The 27,942-nt window shown below is 41.9% G+C and overlaps 1 protein-coding gene across 12 annotated transcripts in view; it reads left to right on the top strand.

Moving 5' to 3' along the window:
• Positions 1-11,068: 11,068 nt before the first annotated feature.
• TMEM255B (transmembrane protein 255B) overlaps positions 11,069-27,942 on the top strand; it is a 63,155-nt gene continuing 46,281 nt past the window's right edge. For 7 of the 12 annotated variants that reach the window (XR_006932634.1, XR_006932636.1, XR_006932635.1 and 4 more), the window contains exons 1-3: positions 11,069-11,184; positions 19,760-19,902; positions 24,228-24,268. Coding sequence is in view for 8 of the 12 variants with exons in the window: in XM_046906617.1 (XP_046762573.1) it covers positions 19,868-19,902; positions 24,228-24,268 (76 nt within the window). In the remaining 4 variants the exon portion in view is untranslated. Of the gene's footprint in view, positions 11,185-11,271; positions 11,366-15,005; positions 15,131-17,133; positions 17,283-19,759; positions 19,903-24,205; positions 24,269-27,942 lie in introns of those variants that run through there. The other 5 variants (XM_040662528.2, XM_025146707.3, XM_015277906.4 and 2 more) reach the window with 5 other exon arrangements.

The raw sequence follows: 27,942 nt of genomic DNA, 5'->3' as shown, positions 1-27,942 counted from the left end.
AACTTGCAAAATAAAAGAGCCTTAAAATTAGTCAGAGCATAGAGACTAAAAATATGAGTTCAATGCATCTGGTGTCCATTTGGGAAGGTGAGAAAGTGGCATAAATCTCACTTAAACGGGCTTCAATTTCAAAGGTATCAAAACTATCCTGCAGTTCAATAGGCAAATGAGCTGCTTGGAGCCTTTTCGTTCCCAGCTGCATGTGCAAACTCCTGTGCTTAATTTCCTTCCTATAGCCCGAGCTCGTTGCACATATGTGTGGATGTGCACATGGAGATGCAGGTGTCCTGTATGTTCCTACATCAGACATATACTTGTGCCAAGCACCAGCTCCTGTATCAGTCCTCATCAGGATATATAAGTTTGCTTTCTTGATTTAGTGAAAGTGACTTTGGACCCAGAGTCCAAAACTTCAGCATTTCCATAGGTAACTTCTTACAGCCTCTTTGTCATTGGCTGCTATGGAGATAGGTGTCTCTATTTTCACCCAGGAAAAAGGAAAGAAGATCTGTTTCCTCCTGATATGGAATGTGAACCCCATTTTTTCCATGTGAGTGAATCTTGCTTTCAGGCTGTATTACATCTTTCTGCAATGACACCGCTCAGAGTGTATAATATATTGAACCAACTCTTTCTAAAGAAATAAGATATCACCTCAGGCAGTCTTAGACCTCCTTACTGGCAACCTCAGCAACCAAGCATTATTTATAAATGAAAGCAAAGTAATCGATAGCAGCAATACAAGCTTGGTGTTCAGTTTCCCTTTCTGAAATTTCCAGTGTTGCTGTATTCCAAACCACAGCTCAGAGTTGGCTGCTATAGGGTCCCGCTGAGCTATTTGAAGGGTGTCGTCACACACAAGCCGTGCTGGTTTGAGGTCATCATCCCCTGAGGTAGAGCTCAGACCACCAGCACCTGTAGGAAGTGCTCCTGCTCTTGGCCAGTGTCAGATCTCACTAAGCCAGACTTTCAGGCAAGAGATGAATGGTGCTAGGACAAGTGGAGCTGCCCAAATCCTCCAGACAAACTGTTGCAACCCGAAGCTGGTAGAAAATAATGTGGGACCTTGAGGCAAGTCTGATGCAATTACAGAGGAGCAAAGCAAAAGATGAAAAGCAGGTAAAGGGAAAAGATGGAGCGTGATCAGAAGCAGCAGTCGGTAATCAGATAGGATGCACAATTAGGAGCGACTGTTCTGCAATACAGGGTGGAGGAGGAGGCCTAATCCAATTGTAGAAGCACTGCCGGAGCACCACAGCACTCTGCCTGCCATTTGTTTATGCTGCAGGAGAGCGCTCCCAAATGCAAATCATCATTACAGTAAAGAAGCTTTCATTTCTCTCTTGTTCACTGCGCAATTAATTAAAAGATCATCTTTTATGTGTAAAGTCACCACAAGGTTGGGGTCAATTTATGTCTCGCTGAAAGCACAGTTGCTATCTGAGGAGTTAAAAAGCTGCAGCATTTACTGCCTATCTCCCTCCCTGCTCTCCTAAGTCCTCCCTCTGGCATTCCCTCTCCTTGCTGAGGTTTTGCCTTGGCCCTTGATCTCATATGACACTTCCCAGCAATTGCCCCCACCTCCAATCCCATTGGGGGTGTTTATCTCCCATTTCTTTTCATTTGTGTTTCTGTATTTTTTAAGACCTCTCAAAAGCAGGCATTGTCCTTCTTTTACCCCCATATGAGAAGCCAGGACATGCTGGGTGCTGCGTGAACAGCACATACACTGCAGAATATGCCCATTATCCTAAAGGTGCCAGTCATCAAAATGGAAAGGGTAGAAGTTTCCAAAAGCAACTTTCATGTATGAGCAGGTGATATTGAGATTAAACACTCGATACCTTTTGTTGGGTGCTGCATAGCAGGAGATTTTAAACACAGAAAGAAAACTGTAGCTCATAAATCAACAAGTAGCTTATAGTTTAAAATAAGTACCTAAGTAAGAAGTGAAAAATGGAACAAAATGCTCTAGGAAGGAAATGCTTGGTGTTTATTTATGGTGCACTGTAGTTAAAAGGGCAAAAGAAATCATTTCCACAGCAGAACTGAACACTCACATTCATATGAACTCCTTGCTGATAATTAAAAATCTCTGAAAGCTGGGTAAGATTAAGTTTTGTTGTCAACAGGTGGCCATTATCTTCCAGATTGATTAAAAGTTTCATTCAGCTGAGTGGAAGTTCTCTGGATTTATGAGGATTCTGCAGTAATTAAAATTATTTGTGCTTGTGTACAGAAAGAACAATGTAAATACATCAGAAATAAGAATGATATACATTTTTATTTGACCGCTTTCAAAAAAATTACTTGCATTATAGCAGGATTGTAGGTCTGAGCTCTTGTTTTATGTCCACGTCTTACAGTGTTTCCTAATCATTTTTCAAATTTAACATCCTTTTTGCGGTGAGGTGGAAAGCGGCCTTGTGTTCATCATGGGCAAACACCATGCACCGTGAACATAGCAGAAAGCTGATACGTATCAAATTTAAGCACTAGTTCAACCCATCTTAATATGGGTGTTTGGCCTAAAGCTGAAGATCCTAAAAGTACTGCCCAAGTTGAATTCAGACCTTTGTTACGGAGGCAGCCTAGGGACAAGTAACACGGTGTATACAATGAGGCCTTCTCACATGGAATCCCAAATGTCAGGCACTTTGAGAAGGCCCATGAGGAATGCTTTCTTGTTATTGCTGTTGTTGTTCTTTGCTTTGTGTGTGCATGCGTTGTTGTTTTTTTTTACCCTTAACTGTGTGAATTTCTGTTTCCCAAAGATTGTGACTTCAGGTTTCGCTCATCAGACTTTGCTAATCTGAACTGTGCCAGAGTCTGACATCATGTACAGAAGCTTTCTACAGATGTAGGAAGAGCCAGACTCTAGATCTTAAATTGTGCTAAGTGTACTGTCAGAGTAGAGAGCCCTTGGGTCTCGTGCCATGTCCCTTGTGTATGCCAGGCTGGCATTATGCTCAGCAGGAATTTGGACGCAGAGGAGATGTAAAAGCAAGGTCCATAAAAGCAGACTTGTTTTAGCATATCAGTACTCCCAAGTGACTAAAAAGTAACTTTGGAAATGTGCATCTGTAATCTCTGCTCAAAAAGCCCTCAAGGGATTATAAATTGGATCAGTAAACTTAGTTATTACTAAAGGAGTTGTGTTGAGAGAAGAGTGCCTTTACTTGAAGGAGCCTAAATTAAAACTTAACAGCCAAATGAAAGCTCTTTTGAAAGTTTTATTACAGTAGAAAGCAATAAGCACCATTTGCACTTGAAATAAGATGCTAGATACTGGTATGTGTGATCACATCTAGTGGACTCATTTGAACACTGAGTAAGTGTTGTTTAAAATAAAACACATACATAGCACGTGGCGAGCTGGTTCCTCAAATGCAGGCAGCTATTTCCAGCCAGGTCCTCTGCCTCCTTTTTGCCTTATGGAGCCCAGCAGATACAAGGAAACACAAAACTGTGTCCAACCCTGAAGCCAGCCTTTCTCTTTTGTGAATGCTGATGCAATTCAGATCTAATGCAAAGTTCTCATTTCAATGTTTGTTGGTTTGTTTTTACTAGAATGAGCCCAATATTAAACCAGATCCACAAACATTTATTCTTTATGACTGACTGTCTGGGTCATGCTGATTGTGTATCTTTTACTGTAGGTTGTTCACAACCTTTGTGTGGGTGAGATTTTGTTAGCACGAATGTTCAAGAAATGGCTGATCTCTGTATAACTTCACACACTGGTAAGTAAACAGCAGTATAAAGGGTATGTCAAATTGGTTTTCAATTATCCCCACTAAGGTCTTACAATATAGCTCATGTCTTTATAAATCCAATAACATATTCTAACAAGATGCTCACATATGGGAGTTACGGCAGTGTGACAGTGTTAGCTATGTGCAATTATACTTATTCAACAGATATTTTTTAACATCTCACTTGCACCCTGTATCCTTTGGGCTTAGTTTTTATATTATAAACCCCCTATACTTTCAGATTTCTGCTGATGGAGGATGAATAAGTGATACACTCCCACCAGCACCAACTCTCAGCAAACATTCCCTTTCTGAAGATGGATCTTTCACCTATTCCATCTCCACAGGGCTTTCCCTCTTGTCCTCATGCCTTTCACCATCCTTCCAAATGACCCTAGAATTGAGGAAATGTGTTATTTATAGTCAATTAGTTGACTCAAATAGTCAAATTTAAGACCTGAAATCTCAACATGCAAAAAGCACTACTGTTGAAGGCTTTATGCCTTCTCCTTTATAGAAATGAAGAAAGGGAAGGGAAGGGAAGGGAAGGGAAGGGAAGGGAAGGGAAGGGAAGGGAAGGGAAGGGAAGGGAAGGGAAGGGAAGGGAAGGGAAGGGAAGGGAAGGGAAGGGAAGGGAAGGGAAGGGAAGGGAAGGGAAGGGAAGGGAAGGGAAGGGAAGGGAAGGGAAGGGAAGGGAAGGGAAGGGAAGGGAAGGGAAGGGAAGGGAAGGGAAGGGAAGGGAAGGGGAAGGGAGGGGAGGGGAGGGGAGGGGAGGGGAGGGGAGGGGAGGGGGAGGGGAGGGGAGGGGAGGGGAGGGGAGGGGAGGGGAGAGAAGGGAAGGGAAGGGAAGGGAAGGGAAGGGAAGGGAAGGGAAGGGAAGGGAAGGGAAGGGAAGGGAAGGGAAGGGAAGGGAAGGGAAGGGAAGGGAAGGGAAGGGAAGGGGAGGGGAGGGGAGGGGAGGGGAGGGGAGGGGAGGGGAGGGGAGGGGAGGGGAGGGGAGGGAAGGGAAGGGAAGGGAAGGGAAGGGAAGGGAAGGGAAGGGAAGGGAAGGGAAGGGAAGGGAAGGGAAGGGAAGGGAAGGGAAGGGAAGGGAAGGGAAGGGAAGGGAAGGGAAGGGAAGGGAAGGGAAGGGAAGGGAAGGGAAGGGAAGGGAAGGGAAGGGAAGGGAAGGGAAGGGAAGGGAAGGGAAGGGAAGGGAAGGGAAGGGAAGGGAAGGGAAGGGAAGGGAAGGGAAGGGAAGGGAAGGGAAGGGAAGGGAAGGGAAAGGAAGGGAAAGGAAGGGAAAGGAAGGGAAAGGAAGGGAAAGGAAGGGAAAGGAAGGGAAAGGAAGGGAAAGGAAGGGAAGTGGAGTTAGAAGGGACCTTCAAAGACTTCATCTGACAGCCTGACCTCTTCAGGGCTAACCAGAAGTTACAGAATGTTACTGAGGGCATTGTCCAAATACTTCTTGAATACTCACAGGCACAGGGCATCAAACACCTTCAAACACCTTGCTAAGAAGCCTGTTCTAGTGTTTGACTACCCTCATGGTAAAGAATTTTTTCCTAATATCCACTCTGACCCTCTCCTGGCACAGCTTCATGCTGTTGCCCTGTCAATAGGTAGCTGAGAGAAGAGATCAGCACCTCCCTCTCCACTTTCCCTCCTCAGGAAGTTGTAGAGAGCAATGAGGTTGCCTCTCTGCCTCCTTTTCTCCAAACCAGAGAAACCAAGTGTCACAAGCCAAGGCTGTTCTTGGAAAGGAAAAGAGATACGAATATTAGCCTAAGTAAATATTCAGTAGTCTATTACTGATGAAAATGGACAGCATCTATTTCTAAAAGTTCCTTGCATCATTTCGACAATAGATTCTCTGAAAAAAAATATCATGCTTGAAGATGATTGATGAAAACACTAGGTTTCTCATCAATTTAAACAAAAGCTTGATTTGTAGACAATTGATCACACTCTAGTAGAACCTCAGGAACAAGAGTGAGAAATTTGTGAATCATCTGTTACTGTTGCACTTATGTTGGAACCAAGCAGATGCTGCAGCTAAGAGAAGCAACCTTAAAAATGATGCCTTGATCATAATCTGGGAAGGAAATCCAAACTGTAAGAGACTTGGATACAAACCCATCCCACCTACTTAACACCTTGAGTTTAAACTTGTTGAAATGAGCGGTCATATAACAGAACAAGGTTAACATAAGATATAAACCTTCTTTCTCAGTCTGTGAGGCAAAAGGAGATCCTCATTTATCAAGGTGTGTGTTTACTATGAAGAGTCAGCTTATCTGCAGACATAACTTATTTTATCTCTTTAAAAGTCCATGAAATCAAGGATGGTGCCAGGCACCATTTGCACATGTACCTCCATAGGTCTTGCAGTGCTTACAGCCCATAGAAGCTGACTCTACTTTTGACCACTTTTGTTACTGGCACTGAAAAAAGCCTGCACGATAGGGAGACTGGTTTCCTGCTCTTATTCCAGTTCTCTTATCTGCTTTCAGCTGTGCATAGGCAAAGAATACATCCGTTGTTTTTTCTATCCAGTGCTGTAGCTTGCTTGCTGAAGAGGAGGAATAAAGCAGATAATTAAAAGATGGCTGTCTTCAGTGGCTGCACTTGGTTTGAAACTCCTCCAGAGGAACTGCAGCTCTCCAGTCATTTTGTCAGCTTTTGAACTGCAGCACTGGACTGTCACTCTTCAGCAACTTTGCAGCACTGCCAAAACTAGCAGGGCTTTCTTCCAGGGTAACAGGCAGTTCTGCATAAAAGAAAGCAAGCAAGACAGAAGGGCTTTGATTTTGTCCTCCTTCTACCATTTCAATTCAGTGGGATCAGCAGAGTCCTTCAGGAAAATCCATTTCATCCCTGCCATCCTCTTGCATTTGGTATCTTAAGCAAAGATGGAGATTTGTCATCAGGGATGAAGGCCTTGCATATATCAAATACTAGTCTGACTCTTGGTCATTCTAATCCATTCTGAACTTTCATTCTTTTTATTTATTCTATACATTTTTTCCATTGTGAAATGTTTTGGGCAGCAGTGGCTTTGAACCTTTTGTCCTCTATCTGCATGTCTAAACTTCCACGGCAGCAAGCAGTAGTCCATCTTCTGGGTGGTTAAACCTCTCCGGTAGCAAGTCATGGTCCACCAGCTACTTTGAACTTTCTGTTATTGATAATTCAGTATTTTACAGAACAAAGTGACTGGAAAGCTCTTAAACTGCCGCTGAAAGTATCTCGGCCCTGAAGATAGAAAATGCGTTTTAAAACCTGTCACCTTTTTTTATTTCAACATCTCTCCTTATCTCCACAGGCAGCCCATGTCACCACATGCACCATTAATTCTGGTACTTTCAAATCAAGCAGAAAGAATAAACCAAGCTGTGGTCCTTCCTTTGTGCTGCCATAATAAAGCAAGCTAGGAATTTGAAATATAAAATAATGACATTCTAACTTTTTGTTGAACACTTTCTTCCCCACAGAGGTATCAACAGAGAATACAATATCATCTTCCCTTTTAAAATTAAAGGACATGTTTTTCAGCTTTGTTTTAGCCAGTATGTATGCTGTCACTAGTGGGGTGGTGTAAAGGTGGCCCCTTCTAGGGTGATACAGAAGGAGGCTGAGAGGTACGACTTAGCTAAAGCAGGGGCTGGTCAAGGTCACTGTGCTGGCCTAAGTCACTAAGTTACTGTGATGATGGCAGAGAGCCACCTTGGCTCTCTTGGCACCTGAGCCCACTTGCTGTTGGTGTACTTCTCACTGTCTTCATTTAAACGTGATTCACCTCCTCCACTGCCTTATTTTGCCAACCTTCATCTTTACAGTTAGATCACGCTTAACATCCTCCAGAAGGACCCAACTTCTAAGAAAGAGAGCCATTTTCTATCACTGCAATACCTCTCCAAGGCTGGTTAAGTGCCTTCTGCAGTGATCATCAAGGACTGACCCACTTGTCTCTGCTCACTCTCTCCCTCTGCCATCTTCCTAGTTGACCAAATTATCACAAATGACCAAATTACCCCATGCTTCAAACTTTGCTGTTCTCCTTATACTGCTAAATGTTTGATACAGTGGAAACTATATCAGAATATCACTCCAATTTCATATTTTATTGTCCAGAGTTTCTGAGGAATACTGTGTGTTATCTAAGTATGAGGAGTCTATAAAGCAAGTATGAGATCAGTTTGACAAATGTTGGAGTAGATTACAACTCTTGAGGGGCTTCTTGGTTGAAACTTGCCTCGTGGCTCTCCTTGATTGCAATTAAGGAAGAGAACTGTCTGCTAAGGAAGAGAACAACATAACTGAGACTTTAAATCTGAACTGAGCAAGACTGTTGAGTACATCCTAGAGGAAACAAGCTTGCATGAGAAGAGAGAGGTGCAAGGAGTTCTTTTCCATCACTGAGACTGCATTAGACATTGTCTGTGACTTGAACAGTGTCTACCACAGTAGAAATGAAGGGCACCTTGACTAAATTATGCAGCAGCTGATATGAAGAAAGGTACAGGATGCCTCACTTACTTTTGGGCTTTCAAAAAACTATAATTTAAGTGGATAGTATAATTCACTGTACAGTTAGAAGAATTTCTGAAAATGCTTGAGGACAGGCAAAATAATTAAATTAAACATTTAAACATTTAAATCTGCTGCTTAGAAGTGTAATTGAAATTGTACCTGTTAAAACAATATCAGCATCACATCCAGATTTCAGATTGATTTATTTTTCTTGCAATGGCATAGTTAATTTGGAAATTTAAGCCACATTTTCTAGAGGAGTTTCTGTAACATGCATTCCAAAAATTGACCAACTGGGAGAGTTTAGCCTCAGCAGTGACTGGTTTATTGGTTTTCAGTTAGGAGTTCAAATAATGGGAGGAGGAGACAAACCCTAAACGTTTCGAGGAATACGAAAGCACCACCAAATATGATGGTGAAGAATAAAGAGAATCGGGATAACTCCTGCTGAGAGGAGAAGTTGTGGAGAAAAATTTGGAAAGAAGGTTTTTGTCCTGTGAACTTTATTAAAACTGAATAAACCTCTCCCAAAAAACACTGCCGCCGCCACCAACAAAAGCCCACAGTAGATTTTCAAAAGAGGTTACTGAGAAAATAGCTCTCACAAGTTAAAGAAACTGATACAGGAGGACTTAGTACCAGACCAGACCTTTCTACAGAGAAACAGTGAAAATGGCAACACTATGGAAGCGATGAAAAACGTCGCTGGAGTTTCATGTCCTGGAAGATGGAGAGTGCTGAGGTCCTTCCTTTGACTGGAACTACCTTATTGTCACTGCTGGCCTTGATCAGATACAGGGCATATTAAATTTGCAGAGGGCCTAAAGTTGGGGGAAACTGTTCAGTATGTTGGAGGAAGTATGCTGGTTGACAGGCTTAGAATTCAAAATGATCTAAATCTATTGTTCTCAACTTGTGCTATCCTTTTTTAGGGCATGAGGGCCAGGAACCCAAGGTACCTTATCATGTGGGATGAGAGGGCTGTACATGATTTTTCAATCTGTATTTAGAGTCCATGATTTTTCCACATTCAGATGTTTCAACTGTGTCTGCTTGGTGACTGCTGATAGAAAATGCTTACTGCCCATTGCACCCAACAACACATGATACATTCAGGTACTTGTTTTCTACATTCTGTGTGGGGAATTAAGGTCTTCCACGGTCCTCCCTGTTATTTATGGAAAGGAAATCCCTGTCCATAGTCATCCTTGAACCTAAGGGGTTAAACTAACACTTATGCATCTCATTTTCACTAAAGGAATCACAGAATCATAGGATCATTAAGGTTGGAAAAGACCTCTAAGATCATCTCGTTCAACCATCAGCCTATCCCCACCATGCCCACCAACCACATTCCTCAGAGCCCCATCTACATGGTTCTTGAACTCCTCCAGAGACGGTGCACACTCCACTCAGTGACCTCCCTAGGCAGCCTGTGCCTATACCTCACCACTCTTTCTGAGAATTTTTCCCTAATATCCAACCTGAACCTCCCTGGTGCAACTTGAGGCCATTTCCTCTCACCCTATCACTATTACCTGGGAGAAGAGGCTGACTGTCTCCACACTACAACCTCCTTTCAGGGACTTGTAGAAAGAGATAAGCTCTAAATGTTTTTTTTGTACCATCACCTTTTGCGTCTTTACAACCCATTATTTTATCAATCTCTGTTAATAATTAGTAGTTAATAGGTAGTGCAAATGCTACCTCTGTCCTCATTTTTCTCTTTTCTATGCAGGCTACAGCCTTCAACCCCTTAAGGCTAGAGGATGCAAAGAGAAAGCAGTGGCTTTGGGACGTGGAATGGACACAGCCTGTTGCTGCCCTTAGTTGCTGGCTTACAGCCTGGATAAGACTCTGGAGAGACCTGAGAGCAGACTTTCAGTATCCAAAGGAGGCTGTAAGAAAGTAGGGGACAAACTCTTTAGCAGGATCTGTTGTGACAGGACAAAGGGAAATGGTTCCAAACTAAAAGAGGGGAGATTTAGACTGGATATAAGGAAGAAGTTTTTCACAGTAAGGATGGTGAGGACTGGCACAGCCTGCCCAGAGAGGTGGTGGATGCCCCATCCCTGGAGACATTCAAGGTCGGACTGGATGGAGCTCTGAGCACCCTGATCCAGCTGTAGGCGTCCCTGTTCATTGCAGGGGTTTGGACTAGATGACCTTTAAAGGTCTCTTCCAACTCAAACAGCTCTGTAATTCTATGATTCTGTTACATGATGCCACAGACTATTGGGTGGCTGAGGAAGTTGTCTCATTTCATGTAGCCATTTTCTGGGGAAATATGCAAAAGAAAAAGTTAAGTGCATGTACATGTATACATTTAGAGGTTTGAGCAATAAAAAACTAAGGGCATTAACCAGAGAGGCTTAGGTTTATTACAAGCTGAAGAACACCTTAATGTAAGCAAAGAGGTTGGCACCCTACCAAAATTACTGTCCACAAAAACATGTTCTTCTGTTCCCTGCTAGGGAGAAGTCCTGCAGAAGGAACAGCAGGAACCTAGACGATGCAGCGGCTCCGGGAACACACTTGGAAAAGGCCTAAAGAAGTTTGTGCCAGCTCCCAGCTCCTGGCTAGCCCACTCCACAGGGCAGGGTGGTTGGGGACAGGGCCGAGCAGCGCCCGACAGCGGCGGAGGGACGGCTTGCCGCGGGACGGAGTCTGCTACACACCTCCCTCCCCCTCGGGCAGCGGCCGTTGGTACCTCCTGACGGACCGCCGGTGCCGCCGGCTGACCGCCCGCCCCGCCCCGCCCCGCCGCGCTCCCCATGGGGCGGGCCCGCCCTGCCGCCCGCACCCCGCGGCCAGCCGCGGCGGCAGCGCGACGCGGAGCGGAGCCGCCCGCGGAGGATGATGGCGCCGGCGACCGCCCCCGCGGTGGCGGGCCCGCTGGCCCTGCTGGACCCCACAGGTGAGCCCCGGCCCCCGCGGTGCCAGCTTGGGGGTTCGGCGGGGCCCCGCGGCGAGCCTCGAGGGTGGCGGCTCTTCGCTTCCGTGTTGGCTGGCGGGGATGGAGGAGCGAAGGCGTGTCCGCCCGCGTCCCTCGGAGCTGGGTGCCGGGGCGGGCGGCGGGGCTGCAGCCGTGTGCTGAGGTATTTACAAACTGCCTTCTTTCTTTTCGGCGTGCCTCCCGTGGTTAACAAATCTCGGTGCTGGTGCGTTAGCGTTGAGACGATATAGCTTTACTCTGTCCGAGGAGAGGAGCAGGTGGGAGTGCTGAGGGGAATGGGGGACCGCAGCCGGCAGTGAGGTGCTGGGGGTACGCGGCCCCCGCTGTGCACACGGGGGTCCTCCCCGCCAGCCACAGTAGAGCTTAAACTTCTCGTTACACGTGGAAGAACGACGGTCTCAGTGTTGAAAAGGTGATGGGAAGATGTGCCGTAACATAACTTGACAAATGTTCTCAGGCGAGCAGTGAAAATCTGCAGGCTGTCCTTAAACTATCGCTGAGCTGCTCCTTCAATTCTTTATTAGTTTATACAGTTGCTGTCAAAGCCGTGAGGTCATATCAGTACTGCATGGTAGCACTGTCGCCACACAACAAAGTGTCAAAGCACAGAGAGTTTGGGTGGGTTGGTTTCTTTTTTCGTAGTAGTAAAAAACCATTTCTGTGGTTCTGAAGGAGCTGAGTATATATCACACTGTTGGATTCTTCCTCACCAATTAAAGAGGCAGACCTGATACACGCTGCTATCTTGTGGCTTGGAAGGAGTGCTGCTGCATCTGCTTTAATTAGTTCAGCACTCTGGACAAGTCAAGCAGTTAATCAGGAAAGGGACAGCAACTGCCGGTAGTAGGTGTGAGTATCCCTTCTAAGCATCTCAGTCCATCATTTATAGCTTTAGGAAGCGACGTAGGATCCATTTGGAAAATAGACAATGAAAGCTATAGCCAGGAGAGAGATGGCACTGAAGTGAGTGCTGCGGTAATTAAAAATCATTAATTTAGCTCCAAGCATCTTCCTTTAAATATTTGCTTGGCAGCACCAAAGCAGCAGATGCAGAATCTGCATTACTGCTTTGATACTGTACTCCTCTGTCTGTGGTGACTTTCTGCTTAAATGATCTTGTTACGTATGATCAATGCCACTCTGTCCGAAACACAAAAATGCAATTCTTTCATTAGGCAATGAAGATATACCTTTTCTTTCTGCTACCAAGCTTTCCTCACTTAAATTTTCTCATATTAGGATGCTAATACACATTTGGCTGGAGCATTATTTCAAATAAGCATTTCCATTTAGATCACCCTAACTAGATCAAAGAGGAACGTATGAAATTGTGTGGTACCGATATCTAGCAAATGTGATTTTGTCCCAGCAAATTGCTACATCCTGCAGTGTTTCTTTCCGTGCAAAAATTTTATAGACTTAATGATGCCTGGAGCTGGATTTTAAAAGGAACTGTGAAGTTAGCAAAATAGAGTTGTCTCAGTCTAAATTTAGACTTTTTTGAGTTAAATTGCAAATCACACGCAAGTTCTCCAAAGTTGGGAGATACTGTTTCACTCCATCTTTCCCTTCCGTGGCCACTGCCCACTTTCCATACCAGGGACATATTTCATCATAAATTCATTCATCCTCCTTTTAAACTCATACTTTTCTTCACTCAAATACAGAGCCTGCAGTTCATTAAAGGACCTAATGCTTTGCATTCTACCAGAAATCTAATCTATTCCCTCCCCACAAAACCACTCATTTTCCATGATTGTCTAGCAAATCGAATTTATCCCCCTGGTCATTGTAAGCAGAGCACTGTAAATAATTTTGCTTTCTGCCACTGATGAACGAAGAAATTTTGCTGTATTTTGTTGCTATGTGACCAGCAGAGCTTGATCTTCAGCGAGCACTTCTTCTTTCTACTCCCGAGGATGAGATAATAACATGTGCACACTCTCTACTGACCAGGTTTTACGCTACTGAGAATATGATGAGAAGATTTCTTTCCACACACTTGATTTTTGGCGTGCTAAGATGTGAATTTGATGTGTTAAGAAAAGTGGAGTGAGGCTCAGAGTAGGAGTTCACAGTGCACCATTGTTAAAGAAGTTTAAGGGGATAACTGTCAAAATTATTTTGAGTCACTTCAGTGTTAAAAACGTGTAAGATCAACAGCCTTCATTAACTGTTTCCTGTAACACAGAAATATCCGCACTGAGGGGAAAATCAACCTAGAAATACTGACAGTAACTTTTCCTCTGCTTGTAAATGGCTTTTCTTTTATATGGTCAGCCTTTGGTCCAGTGCTTACCACAGAATTGTTGGGGAAGAATCAGGCAGTCTGTCTGTGCTATGAACAGTGCCGTGCCCTTGGGAACAGTCTGGCATTGCTTTTTGGCTGCACAGACCCACGGGAAAGTAATAAAAGCAGATCCAAAAGCTGCGTGGCAACTGGTACAAACAGCAGTAAATAAAGATTTGAAAAATCTTGGGAGACAGCGTGACTGAAATAGTGGAAGGGAAATAATAGTAAGAGCCATTTGCAGCCCTTTCCATCTGAAGATATTGTGCTGCTTTTACAAATATTACTTAGTCCTCACAATAATCTGGTGAGGTATATACATGTAATTTATACACATTTTGATAAGGGCGCCAAACGTTTTTTGGATGTGACTAAGGAAACCCAGACTACCAGCAGAAATAAATTTAGAAGCCAGTTTCTACCCACCTAGTTTCACAGTTCCTTGAAAACAAGAGATTTCAAGTGCCACTGTCTGCTGTAGAAGGGGCCTCTCTCCACACCTATCTCTGCTAAGGGTGAAGTCTGTGGCTAACTACGGGTAGTTGTGCGAGCTTCTAGTGTAGAATATAAAAAAGAAGGTATGATAGGATATTTGCATCCAGTTTGAGATGCAGATGGTAGAAGATAAAAGAATGTGAAGATTGAAGGGTATCACATGCATAAATTGATTATGCTTCGTGGCAACTGTAAATATCAAAGTTAAAATGTAGTTCAGTCAGAAAAAAAAAAGACCTTATAAATAATGACATGCTTTTCTGTTTTATTTCACTAAGTCCAATTGCTCTAGTTACAAATCTGAGCATGCCTTTTCCTAAGATATTTTCCAGCAAACTTAATCTGGGCTATCAAACTCATGTCTTTCTATTTTGCATATCATCATTGATATCATCAATACAATATAATCAAAACTTCACAAACCAGCTTGGACATATACTTTATCTCCATGCAATCTGATTGGCTTTTGCCAGTACAGGTGTTGCTTTGAAAATGTAGTAGCTTTGCTCCTTGGGCATGTCTCATAAAAGCTGACATTCATTGTTTTCAGAAACCCTTGGCTGAGGATCATTTGATCCACTGCCCTTCAGAAGGTTTGCATTCTTTTACATCCCTTTAGAGTATGTCTACATAAGAACTGCAGTTTTGGAACAGTAGATAAAAGTACACATACCCAAACCACCTTTAATCTAGCTGTCTTGACTATTATAAAATCATAGAATCAAGGTAGCTCAGGTGGGAAAGTACCTTAGGAAGCTGCCAGTTCAACCTTGTGGTGAAGAGAAGGTCAGTGGTGAGGTCAGACCAGGTTGCTCAGGGCCTTTTCTGGTTGGATCTTCAAAACTTCCAAGGAAGTTGACAGTAAAACCTCTTTGGGAGACCTGTTCAAGTGCTTCCCTGTCCTAATGTTAATTTTTTTTTTCCTTATACCTCACCTGAAACACTTATGTTTCAGTTTATGTCCACTGACTTTTGTCCTCTTGCTGTGTACCACTAGGCAAAGCCTGACTCTGTCCTCTTGATGGCCGCTTTGTAGGCATTGGAAGACCGCTACTGGCATTGCCAAAAGCCATCTCTTCTCCAGACCAAACAAGCCTTGTTCTGTCAGGTTCTTCTTACACAGTGAGTACTCCAGCCCCCTCCAGCTTCTCAGGGCCCTCCTGCTGAACTTGCCACAGACAATTGATGTCTTTCCTGTACTGGGGGTCTAATATTGGATATAATATTATATGTGATCCAACAAATGCTGAATAAAGGGGCATAATTACCTCTCTGATCTGCAGGTGATGCTCTTGTTAATGCAGCCTTCTGCTCACCTTTGCTGCCAGCTTGTTGTCATCTGCCAGCTTGAAGAGTATGCACTCTTATCACTTTCTCCAGGGTGTTAATGATTACAGTAAAAAGGACAGATCCCCCAAACAGAACCCTGTGGTATTCCATGTGTTACTGACCTCCAGTATACACTATACGTTAACTACTCTCTCTGAAGTCAATCGTCCAGCCAGTTTTTTAAACATTTGCTTGTCTACTTAACCAGACCATGATGTCTCAACTTGGTTTTGAGAACATTGCAGGATGCTGTGTTAAAATCTTTGTCAGATTTGGTGTGAATGACATTCACTGCTCCACAATGACAGACTTTTTGTCATGGTAGGCAGCTTAGTTGGTCAGTTGTGACTGCTGCCAGTCACCTCTTGCTTATGTGCCCAGAAATGTCTTCCAAGAGGACATGCTCCATAATTTTTGGTTCCAGTCTCCTGGGAACCAACATGAGGCTGATCAGCTTGTAATTCCCTGAATCACTGTTTTGGCCCCTTTGAAGACAGGCAGTGTGTTTGCCTTTCTTCTGTTACTGAGAACTCCTTGGTGTCCATGACTTTTCAAAGATGATAGAGAGCAGCAAGGATCAGTTCTCTTGGTATCCATAGATATGGTCAGTCAAGTGGACTTGAATGCATGGATCTTTCTCAAGTAATGTCGAATTCAGTCCTTATCTACTGCAGGTGGTAATTCTCTTCCTTGATTCTTATCTCTGAGAGGGAGACCTTGTTGGTGAGCACAGGAATCAAGTACCTCAGCTTTCTGCAGCAGCTCTTTCATTTATCTGGTGGTTCTGCAAAGGCAGAATAGTTATGAAACTTCATCGTTTCTTCTGGTCTGATTTTCATGGCTGTGGAGGGTTAGGCTGGGATAAGGATTCCAAATAATGAATGTTGGTCTCACCTTCAACCATGCTGCAGTTTCCTTTTCCCTTTGAACTGATCTGGTGTACTTAAGAAGGATCATTCACTGGGAAAGCTTTGCCAGAGACTCTTCTACAAAGGCAGCACCCTTGATGTAAGACCTTTTATTCTCTGTTTTTCCCATGTGTCACTGTAGTTCCCTTAAAAATTACACATCCGTATGCATCACTGCATTTGAGATAATTCTAATCTCTTTAAAGATATTGATTCTTGAATGTAAATCATCACTGCCACGTACCCTGAGCCTCCTCGTGCATAAGCAGAGGCTGAGGCAAAGGTACATGTATGGTAATGGTGGGAAAGCAAGTCCAAAGGTTCTGGGGTAAGCCTGCCTTCCAGCCTTTCTGTTCCTCACATGCTCTGCAGTGTTTCAGTTGCTTATATCCGTGTAGTGAAGTGTGGGTTTGCTGTATGATGGTGTGGAAAGTAACACTGATCGACTTTTTCAAGTCTTTTTTTCTGAAGACTTTTTAAAGTTTTTCTGAGTCTGAATTCATATTTCACTAAAAATGTGTGGACAGAGCTGGTTAATTCCCATCTATTTTGCTTCACTTCCTTTTATGGGTTTATGGTAAGTTTAGAAGTGTAAATTTATTTTATTTTTTTGTAAGTCCTTAAGTCCTTTTAGATTTGTTTCCCTGTGTGTATTGTGTTTGGTTAGAAGGAATGAGAAGAATTATGTCTTGTCAAATAAGGAGGCCAGGTTCAACCCAGGTCCTGAATGCATTGGCTAGATTAAAGGGTGTCTGTTTGCATCAGTGTGGAAAGAATCACATTTCAGTCTTCTCCTAAAGAAGAATAGAGTTTTGCTCTGGTGCACTGTAGGAACCCATCATCACTACCAGCACGGTTCTCTGTCTTATAACTTGATTTCTATTGTAGGGATAAGGAAGATTAATGAAGGATTTGAGTCTTTCACACTAGCGGAGAATTCATCACTGCCAAAGAGATCCCTGACTGACTGCTCAGGAGATAGGAAGAGAATTGAATGGATTTGGAGAAGCCACCCTCTTTTCCACATATACTTTTCTGTAGGTTAGAAAATGACTCATTGGACAGATACATGAAACTTTATAAAAATGGAGAGAAAAACAGGAAATGCCATTGGTTTTCTGCTGAAAAACATTTCTGCAATGTAAATAGAATAGTTGACAGTAATTCCCTATTATAGTAGCTGGGCTGGTTCATGCAACAGCTGTGCTACTGAAGTGGTAGCTTCTAGTGCGTGCGTGGACAAGGCTTCATGGAAACTCAGAAGTCTCCAGACATACATAATAAAGATATTAATTTTTCTACTTCTCTTTTCAACACCAACAACTTTTCTTATTTTTCATAAAGATGATCAGCATAGCCAAGCATCAAATCCAAAATCTATTGTGCCACACTATATTTTATGTGTCCCTTATTGTAGGCTGTATGGATACACAGTAGGTTGGACAAATGACTACAACATTAATGTACCTATGAGTTACAACAAGCAACTAGTTTGGATATTGTCTGGGAATCTGAAACTAAGTACCTTAATCCATATGCTGAAGGAGGACTTCTTTGATTTTTTTTTTCCTTTTTTTTCCCCTTTTTTTCTGAGTCTTGAGGTTTAACAGTATACTTTTATTTGCTGTGTAGTGTGCTGCATTTCCATCCATTACTTAACACTCCTGGAGCTGCATGCCTGAGAACTGTATCTTTGAGGTGGAACAGAGAACAGATTGCTACCTTAGTAATGTCAGAAAAACTTGAAAGTGTGAGCTGTAAGAGCTCGAGGACTAGAAGTCAAGTAAGAATAAATCACTTCAATATATTAAAAAATGTTATATGTATTGAATCAATCATTTTACTTTGTGGGAAGGATAGCTGACTTGTGGAGTTATACATGTGAAGTCTGCTTTTCCGTTCTGAACTGGCTTTGATGAAACAGAACTGGCTTTATTTAAACCCATACACCTAGTGAACAATGGATTGATAATGTAGAATTTCCACGTCCTCTCTGACACTCCGTGGATTAATGGGGAGATTAATGGCCAGAGGTGGACAGCTGGGGCACAGGCTGGAGGAGTGATGCCAGTGAATTACTGGAGAGTCCAGTGAATTATTTCTTGATCATTATTGGGAACACATAATACGTGCAGATGAAAGAGATGTGCATAAGCTCAGTAGATGATATTTGTTTTCAGTAAAGTTACTTGAATTTCTCTTTCTGGACTCTGTTAGTCTGTTTTCTCAGCTTGAGAAATGCCAGCAAACGTACAGATTTTTCTTATAAATACATTTTCTTACAAATACATTTATTTATTCATTGAATTTATTTGCCTTAGTTTGCAAGCCTGGCTTCTAAACTGAGTAACTTGATTTTAAATTGGCCACATAACTGAAATGACTCATTGCAAATGGCTTCTGCTTGCTCTTTGACTTTCTTCATCTCCCATGCTTTGGTTTGCAGCAGAACCATCTTGTCTCACCTTCAGAGTCCAACACAAACAAGAATACCTTCTCACTCACACCTTCCACCCCCTGGTTTGTGCTGTTGTCCACAACATTCAGCACACTGCTAGCCTCTGCCTCACCCTCAGATGAACCCCAAGTGTGCAGAGTGCTTTGTGGGCCACAGAGAGAGATAAACTGCTTCTGTGCTGTGGGCAGGCTGTGCTCTCGCTGCAGGTCTGTGCCACCAAGTTGTAGCCTGGTGTAGCACAGCATTGCATGACTCAGTGCTCCAGAGGTGATCCTGCACGATCTTGCCTTTTGGAGGAAAAGGAGCCTGAAAGGGGCACTATGGGCTCTCTCAGTCTGATTCCTTTGGGTGCATTTTGTTCATTAGTGTCACATACTGATTGCTGTTTACATAAATCCATGCTGTGGCGTGGTGCTCTGATGTTAGCAGACTGTGCCTGCTGCTCAGATATACCACCATGATAACAAAGGTAAGTCGCTTGAAGCAGGTTGATAGCAGTAAATGAGCCCGCTGGTTTTCACTTCTGAGTACTGAATCCAAATCCTAGTGACAATGAACGTACTTCACTGAGCAGCTATGACTTGAAAAGGTAGTCCCATATGTCATTACCCGTTTAGTTACCTTACTGATATGTTTCAGAGATATAGTTTGTTTTGCTTGCCTTAGTATTAATATGAACACCACATTTATTTGGTACTTTTTTTGTGTGTGTGTGTGTGTATGTGTGTGTGTGTGTGATAGTATGTAAAGCATATGCTAATCTTATTTAAAATATAAATTTATATATTCTGCCAGGATGGACTTAAATTGGAACTCCACAAAGGTAAGCATTGTTCAAGGCTTGGAGGATTTGACTTATGGATGTGAAGAACAACTACTCTGTATTTCTTCAATCTCTCTGTTGTCTGCCAGCAGTTTACATCAGTGGGAGAACAACAGTGGGTTAACAACAGAAGAGTTTAACAGATGAAAATGGTCTATTATTTTGTATTTGTTCTGCAATTTTTGCAATTCAAAACTCTTTTCTCCCCCCCCCCCCCCCTCCACTTTTTACAGGGCAATTTGCAAAAAGGAAGAAGACTTCACTTTGGTTCACAGTCTCTCTACTGGTGGTGTCCATCTTCATACTGACCATAGGTCTGGCAGCTACAACAAGAACAGAAAATGTTACTGTGGGAGGCTACTACCCAGGCATCATTGTGAGTAAAGAAACCTACTGGATAACTATATCAGCTGGATACAGGAAGCTCTAACTTATAAAAAGAAAACAAAGAAAAATCAGTTGTGTTGCATTTCACAGAAGGAAGCTGCTTATTTGTTTTGATCTAGTTCTAGTGTGTGATTATGTAGGGGAGTAAACACTGAATTGCCCTGAAGGGGAGGCTTTTAGGGGACACAGAGGGACCAATTTTGCACCACACAGCAGTATGCTGAACTCATGGGCCTATGCTGGAACCTGTGCCTGACTTCCCAATAATTTGTTACAAATGTGGGCATTCAAGTGACTGCATGACATGCATGGGATAGAGTAAAATGACCTTTTCTACTACCCTGATGGTGCAAAGAGTCACTCTGCTCTTCTGTCTACGTGCCAAGAATTCTGCTAGGTCCAGTGGAGGGAAAATGCTATTGATGGGCATATGGAAGCTTCTCCCTAGAGTCTATCAGTGTTCTACATTCTCTTGTACAGTCTTGGTGTCTGTCCTCATGCACAAGTTCTCCTTCCAAATCCTTTGTCTTGTTTTTACTTTTGAAACAGGCTGCTTAAACATATACCTGCATTGGACATGAGGCTCATGCTGCATCTGTTTAACTCTATAGTGCTCCTGTTTAGCTCTGTGTCTTCTGGGGAGGCCTTGCTGGTTCAGCCCCTACAGCTTTTTCCAATCTCAGAAGTGATTGGTCATATCTGAAAGAGAGGAAAACTCTAGGAGACGAAAAACTTTTTTAGGTGAATGAACTGAATTTTAGAAAAAAAAAAAGAAAAAGGGCAACAAATAGTCTCTCTGCCTTATTTGTTCTCCCTAGAGAGCCAAGAGGAGGAAAAGGATGCAAGGTAAAAAAAGAAAAGAGGTAGGTACCAAAGAGGTACTGAATGAGGGGTGAGGATTCTGGAGCACAGGCCTCATGAGGAGCAGCTGAGGGAGCTAGGATTGTTCAGTTTGGAGAAGAGGAGGCTCGGGGGTGACCTTATTGCGTGCTATAACAGCCTGAACGGGGGCTGGAGTGAGCTGGGGGTCAGCCTCTTCTCTCATGTAACTAGTGATAGGATGAGGGGGAATGGACTCAAGTTGCACCACGGGAGATTCAGGTTGGATGTTAGGAAATACTGCTTTTCTGAAAGACTTGTCAGGTGCTGGAATGGGCTGCCCAGGGAGCTGATGGAATTACTGACCCTGAAGGTGTTCAAGGAATGTTTAGACGTTGCTTTGACGGACATGCTCTAGTGAGAACTATTGGTGATGGGTGGATGGTTGGACCAGATGATCTTGTACATCTTTTCCAACCTTGGTGACTCTATGATTCTATGAATGTGTTGCAAGGTACCATTAGTTCTTGTTCTCTGTGAAATGAAATGCCCAGAGAAGAGGGCATTTCATCTTTTAATACTGAGCATACATTTTGCATTGCTATTAATAACTTATGAGTTAGAACTCTTCCTCCTAAGCAAGTCCTCTTACATCTTAGTGTAATGTTGAGAACAGGTCTTTGAGAAAGATAATTTTGGGATAATGATCTATAAGGAGTGATGTTTTAAAAATAGAACAAAAAGTAGTTCCAAGAATAAGACCTTAAAAGAATGACTCTTCCTTTCATTAAGCTAAAATAGATATATTAATACTAATAAAAGTCTTCTGTAAATTGAATTAAAGTATTTTAGAAGACCACATTTTCTGCATTCATTCCCTTGAAAGGAATTTCTTTTGGAAAGCTGTGTTGTGAGCCATAAACTCATGTGCTCAGAAAAATTTATTTCAGCATTTAGTTTCTTTTAGGAAGAAAACAATGTCTGTTCACTCAGAAGAATAAATCAATCTACTAATTTTTAAAGTTAACAATTAATAATCAAAATAGTTGGGGTATGTCAGATTGTTTTGAAAACAAAGCCTTTATTATTATCTTTTCCCTTCAAAAGATTGTTGGTTTTCCTAAAATCTGGAATTCTTTTTGTGCACATGCTGTCTTACTGAACAAACTGAGAAAGAGTGGTGGTTAATTGGTATAAATATTTTGCAAACCTTGTATGATATCTGGCCAAGTCAGAGAAGTTGTGCTGTCCCTGCCCTGTTTTTCAAGATTGCTGACTCCAGTGCAGCACTGACAGATGACTATGGAAGACCTTTTAGAGCTCAATAACCCTCAAAAGGTGCTCCTCTTCTCCACGGGCAGTAGAGGGGGCTTAGAAAAGTGGCATAGCACTGATCCCAAACTTCTAAATAGTTAGAGCTCGGTCAGTGAATTCCACATTCCCTATTTAATTGTTGGGCTCAAAGAAGTTTAGGAGGTCAGACTGTGTCAATTACAATTAAAAATAAGAACTAGTGCTCATAGAAGTCAACAGTAAGAAAATAACTTCCAAGATGGAAGTTGGAGCTTCTTTAACCTTGCTTCCTTAGAAATACTCTTTATACTTAAACACTTCATATCACTTATGTGTGACTACTGCTTGTATTTTTTTAATTTTGTATTTTTAGAATCTTTCAACCAGGTGACTACAGAGTCCAAATATCCCAGTCATCATACTGACTCTAATTCCCAGAGTTCCCAACCCAAGTAGCTTATTATCCTAACAGAAAAGAAAAGCAGCAAATATAACACTAAACCAATCTCAGTACTGCTGTGGTTTTATGGTATGATCTCTGTCTGTGGTTCTACGCCTTCTGATTTAATTGCTATTGTTCTTTATTTACAGGTTCTTTTTTCTGCATGTGAATAATATTGCTCCACTGTGTCCACTGTACAAGCCTTAAATGGGATTGCATGGGGTTCTCTTCTTCAGATGAAAAATTGGTGTTGGAACCAGCTGTCATTTTGATGTAGTTGTGTTAATTTACAAAGTTGCTGTCCCCTGGATGCAGTGTCCTTGCTCATGGTTCCAAGTCTCTCTCCTATTCAGCAGTCAGCTCAGACACGCTTCCACACTCTTTTAGTCTCTGCTTTTCTTACTCCTGCCTCCCTTTCACATAAATCTTCCCAAAACAATAGCAAATCCCTTTTCCTACATTTGACTTTCCGAGGAAGAATCATGGGTTCATGTTGTGATTTTGAGCAATTAAAGTGCTTACAGGAGATTTGCTTTCTGGTGTGAGCAGTTGTCCAAAAGGGAGAGGAGTTCATAGGCCTCACTCAAGCTCTTGGCGGGGACACTTAGTCCTTAAAAACTTAATTGGGCTTGGAAAAGAGACTTTGAACCTAGCTCCAGGAAGGGGTTTAGATTCCTTAACAGAAAGGTCATGCTCCATCCATGGAGTGGTTGTGTGGGAGCTAAGGGTATGGTTGAGGGCTTCTCCAAGCAGAGGAGTGCCAGTTGTAGCAAAGAGGTGAGCCAGGAATGTGTAAAGTATGGGGTTCAGACTGAGGTGGTGGAAGAGAATCATATAGTCAGGCAAAGCAGGGAGAGAGCACTATGGAGAAAGCCCAATGGCACCAGCACTGCTGTGGCTTTCTACATCTCTGGCCAGCTAAGTCTTGCTTGTGGGGTACAAAAGAGCTTCTTTTTATTCAAATGAACATGAGCCTGATGGGAATCCTGATGCCAGAAAGCTGAAATGAAAGGCTGGTTTCCCTGTAGGCACTTTGCCTCATGTTGGACAAGAATGCAAGGAGTTTCCATCTCTCCAAACTTTCACAGGCCCCTAATACAGAGCAGCATTTTCTTGCCAGCCTACTTCTGAAGCAGCACCGACAAGAGCAAATGCTGCTTTACTCCACCTGTCTTTCATCCTCTCTTCTGTTATGGTTGCAACTGGTACTTGTCTTTTTGGCATTTTAGCATGGACTTTTTCTGTGTGATAGTGTTTAGTGATTAAAACCAAACAAACCCAACTGTAGGGTTATGAACTTGGGTCACTTGCGTGGCAGTAATGCATCTATTTTTTGAGGAAAACTCTTTCCTGTTGCCTGAAGCTCTATGTTTTTCCAAGATAATGATGTGTGGGCTAAATGTCAGTGTTCTTTCCTCCCACTTCTCTTAATTTTTGCTTTACAATTTGTAAAACAATACACGATTATGGTAACAATAGCCAGGTTATAAAAGCATATATTTTTACAGGCTTTCCTTTATTAGATTACAAGCTTTAATTTGAAATATTGAAGATTTGGACTTCTGGTCATTCCCTGTTGCATTATATGATTTATCTCCAGTGATAATATTCACCTTTTCCCCTGACCCACCCCAAATAGTGGTATGATTGACCTGCTCAGATATCACTGCTGTGGTTTGGTATGTTGAGCAAATAAGCTGACCTCATACGTTTCTGTTGGTTTTGTTCTTTACCTTAGCTTGGCTTTGGATCTTTCCTAGGGATTGTTGGCATCCACCTGGTAGAGAACAGAAGACAAATGGTAAGCAACGTCACTTTTTGTTCTAATTTTTTGTATCACAATGTCTTAAAAACAAAAAAAGCAGAGATTTTCAGTTGACTTAAAATTGCTGCAATATGCTCCAAAATATTAGTCATTTTTTTCACATTTTCTGAGAAGCTCCTGGGAAGTATGAAGTGACCATGATTCTGTCTGTATAGGGCAACAGATGAGTTATGGGGTCATCACTTCTGACAATAAAAACCTGTTGTTTTTTAAAAAAAACTAAATTAATTTCAACTGATTTAGTGAGTTGACCCAGGGCAGGGTCAGATGAGTGTGAATTTGGCCAGGACTGTGTAGCAGAGAAAAGGATGGGTAGGGAGGCAAAATGGATGTGATGTGCCAGTTTGGGCATCAATGTGCCAATGATCAGCTCTATCATAAGAGGCAGTCTCATCCTACAGAAGTTTCAATCAACAATACTTTCCCCAAAATCTGCATGTTGAGAAGAAGAATCTTGCTGTCAAGATTCCCTTGCTAAATCAGACAGGGTATGATATTGCTTTGTAGTTTGTTTTTATATTTAGCTTGGCTTGCAAACCCCTTGCTTTTATTTATGTGAGGAGGTCATATAAAGTCCTTGGGGCCATCTGGGTAAAGGAAGGTGTATGGGACTGGGTTTGTAGAAAGTCTTAGAGTTTCCTTGCTCTCAGCAAAAAATAGCACTGTCTTGGTTGAATAAAATCATGTCCAAAGTGTACTTTACAGTAGACTGATTACAGCTAAGCATTATGAACTACAATTCATTTAATAATGCAGAGCCTTCACAGGTATAAATCAAAAGAGTGGTGTTAAGCTTAGAGGAAGAAATGATTGATGCACCTTACATTTTACTAACAATTTTTAAGTTGTCTGTTGTGATTTCTTATTTCCTTCTTAGTAATGCCCATCATGATTTCATTATTTGTAGGCAAACTTATTTCATAATATCAAGGTTGGTTTTGGGTTTTTTTTTTTTTGCATTTTTTGAAAGTTTAAGTGGTATACTTTCACATACTCCTCTACTTTGCAACTTTTGTTTCTGGCTGGGCTTCCCAAAGAAATGAGATTGATAAAGCCATGAGGTTTGTCTGTGTCTTTCTCTGTTCCCCATTCAATTTTCTGAACATGTTAACCAATTTCAGGCAAATTCAGCAGGGAGGTAGAGACCTCAGAGATGTGCAGCTCCTTCAAGTTTCATGAAAATATGCAGGTGGGCAGAGAAAAGAAGTGTAAATTAGTTACCCCCTGATGCTATGGTGTCAGCTGTCCACCCTGGAAAACTAAGGATTCCAAGTGGGATGTGACCCGTGAGACATAAATCTGCAATGGATCAGGACTCATTAGTTTTGCTGGTAACAGAACAGCTTATTTGTTTTTTAAGAACTGTTGTCTCTATTTCTAAATTGGAGACAAGGATGAATTCCAAGATTCCAAGTTGCATGCTAAAGAGAGAGGGTAGATAACAATACTACTGTCTTCCACAGCATTCCTGCTACTTTACCATAATATTTTAGGGTTATTTTATCTTTCAGTTTTCTGCTGTCCTCCCTCTTAGTTCTCCATTGCTTCTGTCTTTACCAGAAAATAAAATGGCTGATAAAAAGAAACAAAGTGGACGAGATGCTGCCAAGCTTGTAAGACTCACTGTGTTCTATCGTTTGCACAAGGAGAGGCGATAAATCCAGTATTTTTGGTCCAAGAGCCTGTTTGCATTTCCCAGCATGGAACAAGGAAAACAGCTTTCTATTAATAACAGTTAGGATCTGGCTGTTGAAATACTGTTTTGTTAGTGAACAGACCAAGAAAATAACTAGAAAGTTTAATTATGCTTCTTGTTCTGAATATCATCCACTGTTTTTTTTTAATTGAAAATTAAAGTGGGTTCAGTTACATTAGAAGAAAGAAACCACACCTGTTACTAATTGATGTTTTCCCCACAAATCTATTTCTCTTTTTATCTTGAATTTGTATTTATTTGCGATCTGCCCTCCATAAGTCTAATTTTTTTCATGGTTGATGAAATGCTAAGTGCAGTATGAAATATGTAGTGGTTAGCAGAGCTAGTCCAGCAAAAATCCAGCACTCAATAAATGTAAACATGGAGTTTGAGAAAGAATGAAACACACTTAGGCAGAATGGACAATAGCTTGTTCTTAAAACACAACATCAATAATGCTGCACTTCTTTGACCTTGTTCTTGGCATTCCAGAGTCCACAGTGGGACTTCAATGTGCTGACCAAGGTATAACCTTTAATTCAAAGGAACTGCTACTTGCAGAATCAGGCTCTGCCTCATTGACTAGCATGATTTCACTTGAGCTCTCAGCATTCATGCTTACCTCTGTTATGGCACCAGCAGAATAAAATCTCCCTTTGACTAGGGATAAGATGCCTTTGCACTGATTCAGGATGTTTAGAACTAGCAAACAGCAGAAATTAAAGCATAACATGTTGCTGTTCCCTTTTTCCTCCCTTGTCCCCTGCAAAACAGGCTATGGTTTAAAGAACAGAGCATAGCTGTAAGTCACTACATTCCAAAGGCATATAGTCCAGATGGAAGATACTACAATACTTAAATCAAATGTAGCTGATTACATGACATGAAGTATCCTTTCTTATTTGCTTGCTTGCCTGCCATCTCCTTACAATACAGTACAATGTATTTCTGATTAGAAAACAAGATCTTAAAATTAGATACAGAGGTAGGGAAGGGTTTGTGTTGGTAGGCACAAATTAGTAAAATGTATGCAAAAAATTATCAGTGATAGTCTGCTCTGTTCAGACAAACTGTGCTTCCTGTTTTTCTTGCCAATCGAACATCCTGAAAGGAACTGGCTTTAGTGCAGATTTTCATAAAAGATGCTAATTGCTGACAGATTCCATATCACATATTAAGCTAATTAAAGCATCAAGTTTACATAAAGAGGAATATCATTAAAATTCTGTAGACCTCACAAGTACATGGAAGAAGTCCTTGCTGTAGTGCCAGGGGAAATGCAGATCATGTGAAGGTAATCGTTTTCATTACTGAGGTCTTGCTGGAACTCAAGCTGCCAAGAAAGTCAAGAGCACTTCTCTTTTTCAGTGATTATAATGATTATTTTTTTGTGTGTGCTTCTATTTCACACTGTTCAGGGAAAAAACACTTAATTTTGATGTAAAAATAATAACAACGGAATAAATTAGCAATCATCCTTATCTTGTTCAGCACCTTTAAAACGACGACAACTGAAAAGTCCTATTACCACACTTTCAGTCATAAATGTGTGCTAGATTTTGCGATGTGATTTAACAGCACATTTTGTAAGCAGGCATGGAGGTTTCTATGGAGGTAAACAGCTCAGGTTGACAGTGACTCTTGTATTAGTTCAAGCATAGCTCTTTTTTACATATCTGCATTTCTTTCATAATATAACAACATCTTATTAGCTGATTCAAGCAAATTCAAGCAGCTTTATTCCTTGAGAACTTCTTTCATAGAGCACTAACATCTTCCTGATCTCTTATGTTTAGTCTCCAAACGCGCAGTGGCTGTTGGCAGTTCGTCTTGTCTGCTAACCGCATATTTCTGATAACAGGAACCACAGAGTTGGGGAAAGAGGCCGGGATACTACACTGCCACTCCAGGCCAGTTCCCGCGTACCAACAGATATTCCACCAATTGCACCTAG

The sequence above is a fragment of the Gallus gallus genome, chromosome 1 (assembly GCF_016699485.2).
Source record: "Gallus gallus isolate bGalGal1 chromosome 1, bGalGal1.mat.broiler.GRCg7b, whole genome shotgun sequence".
NCBI classification, from domain to species: Eukaryota; Metazoa; Chordata; class Aves; order Galliformes; family Phasianidae; genus Gallus; species Gallus gallus.
This window is presented reverse-complemented; position numbering and strand designations above follow the sequence as displayed.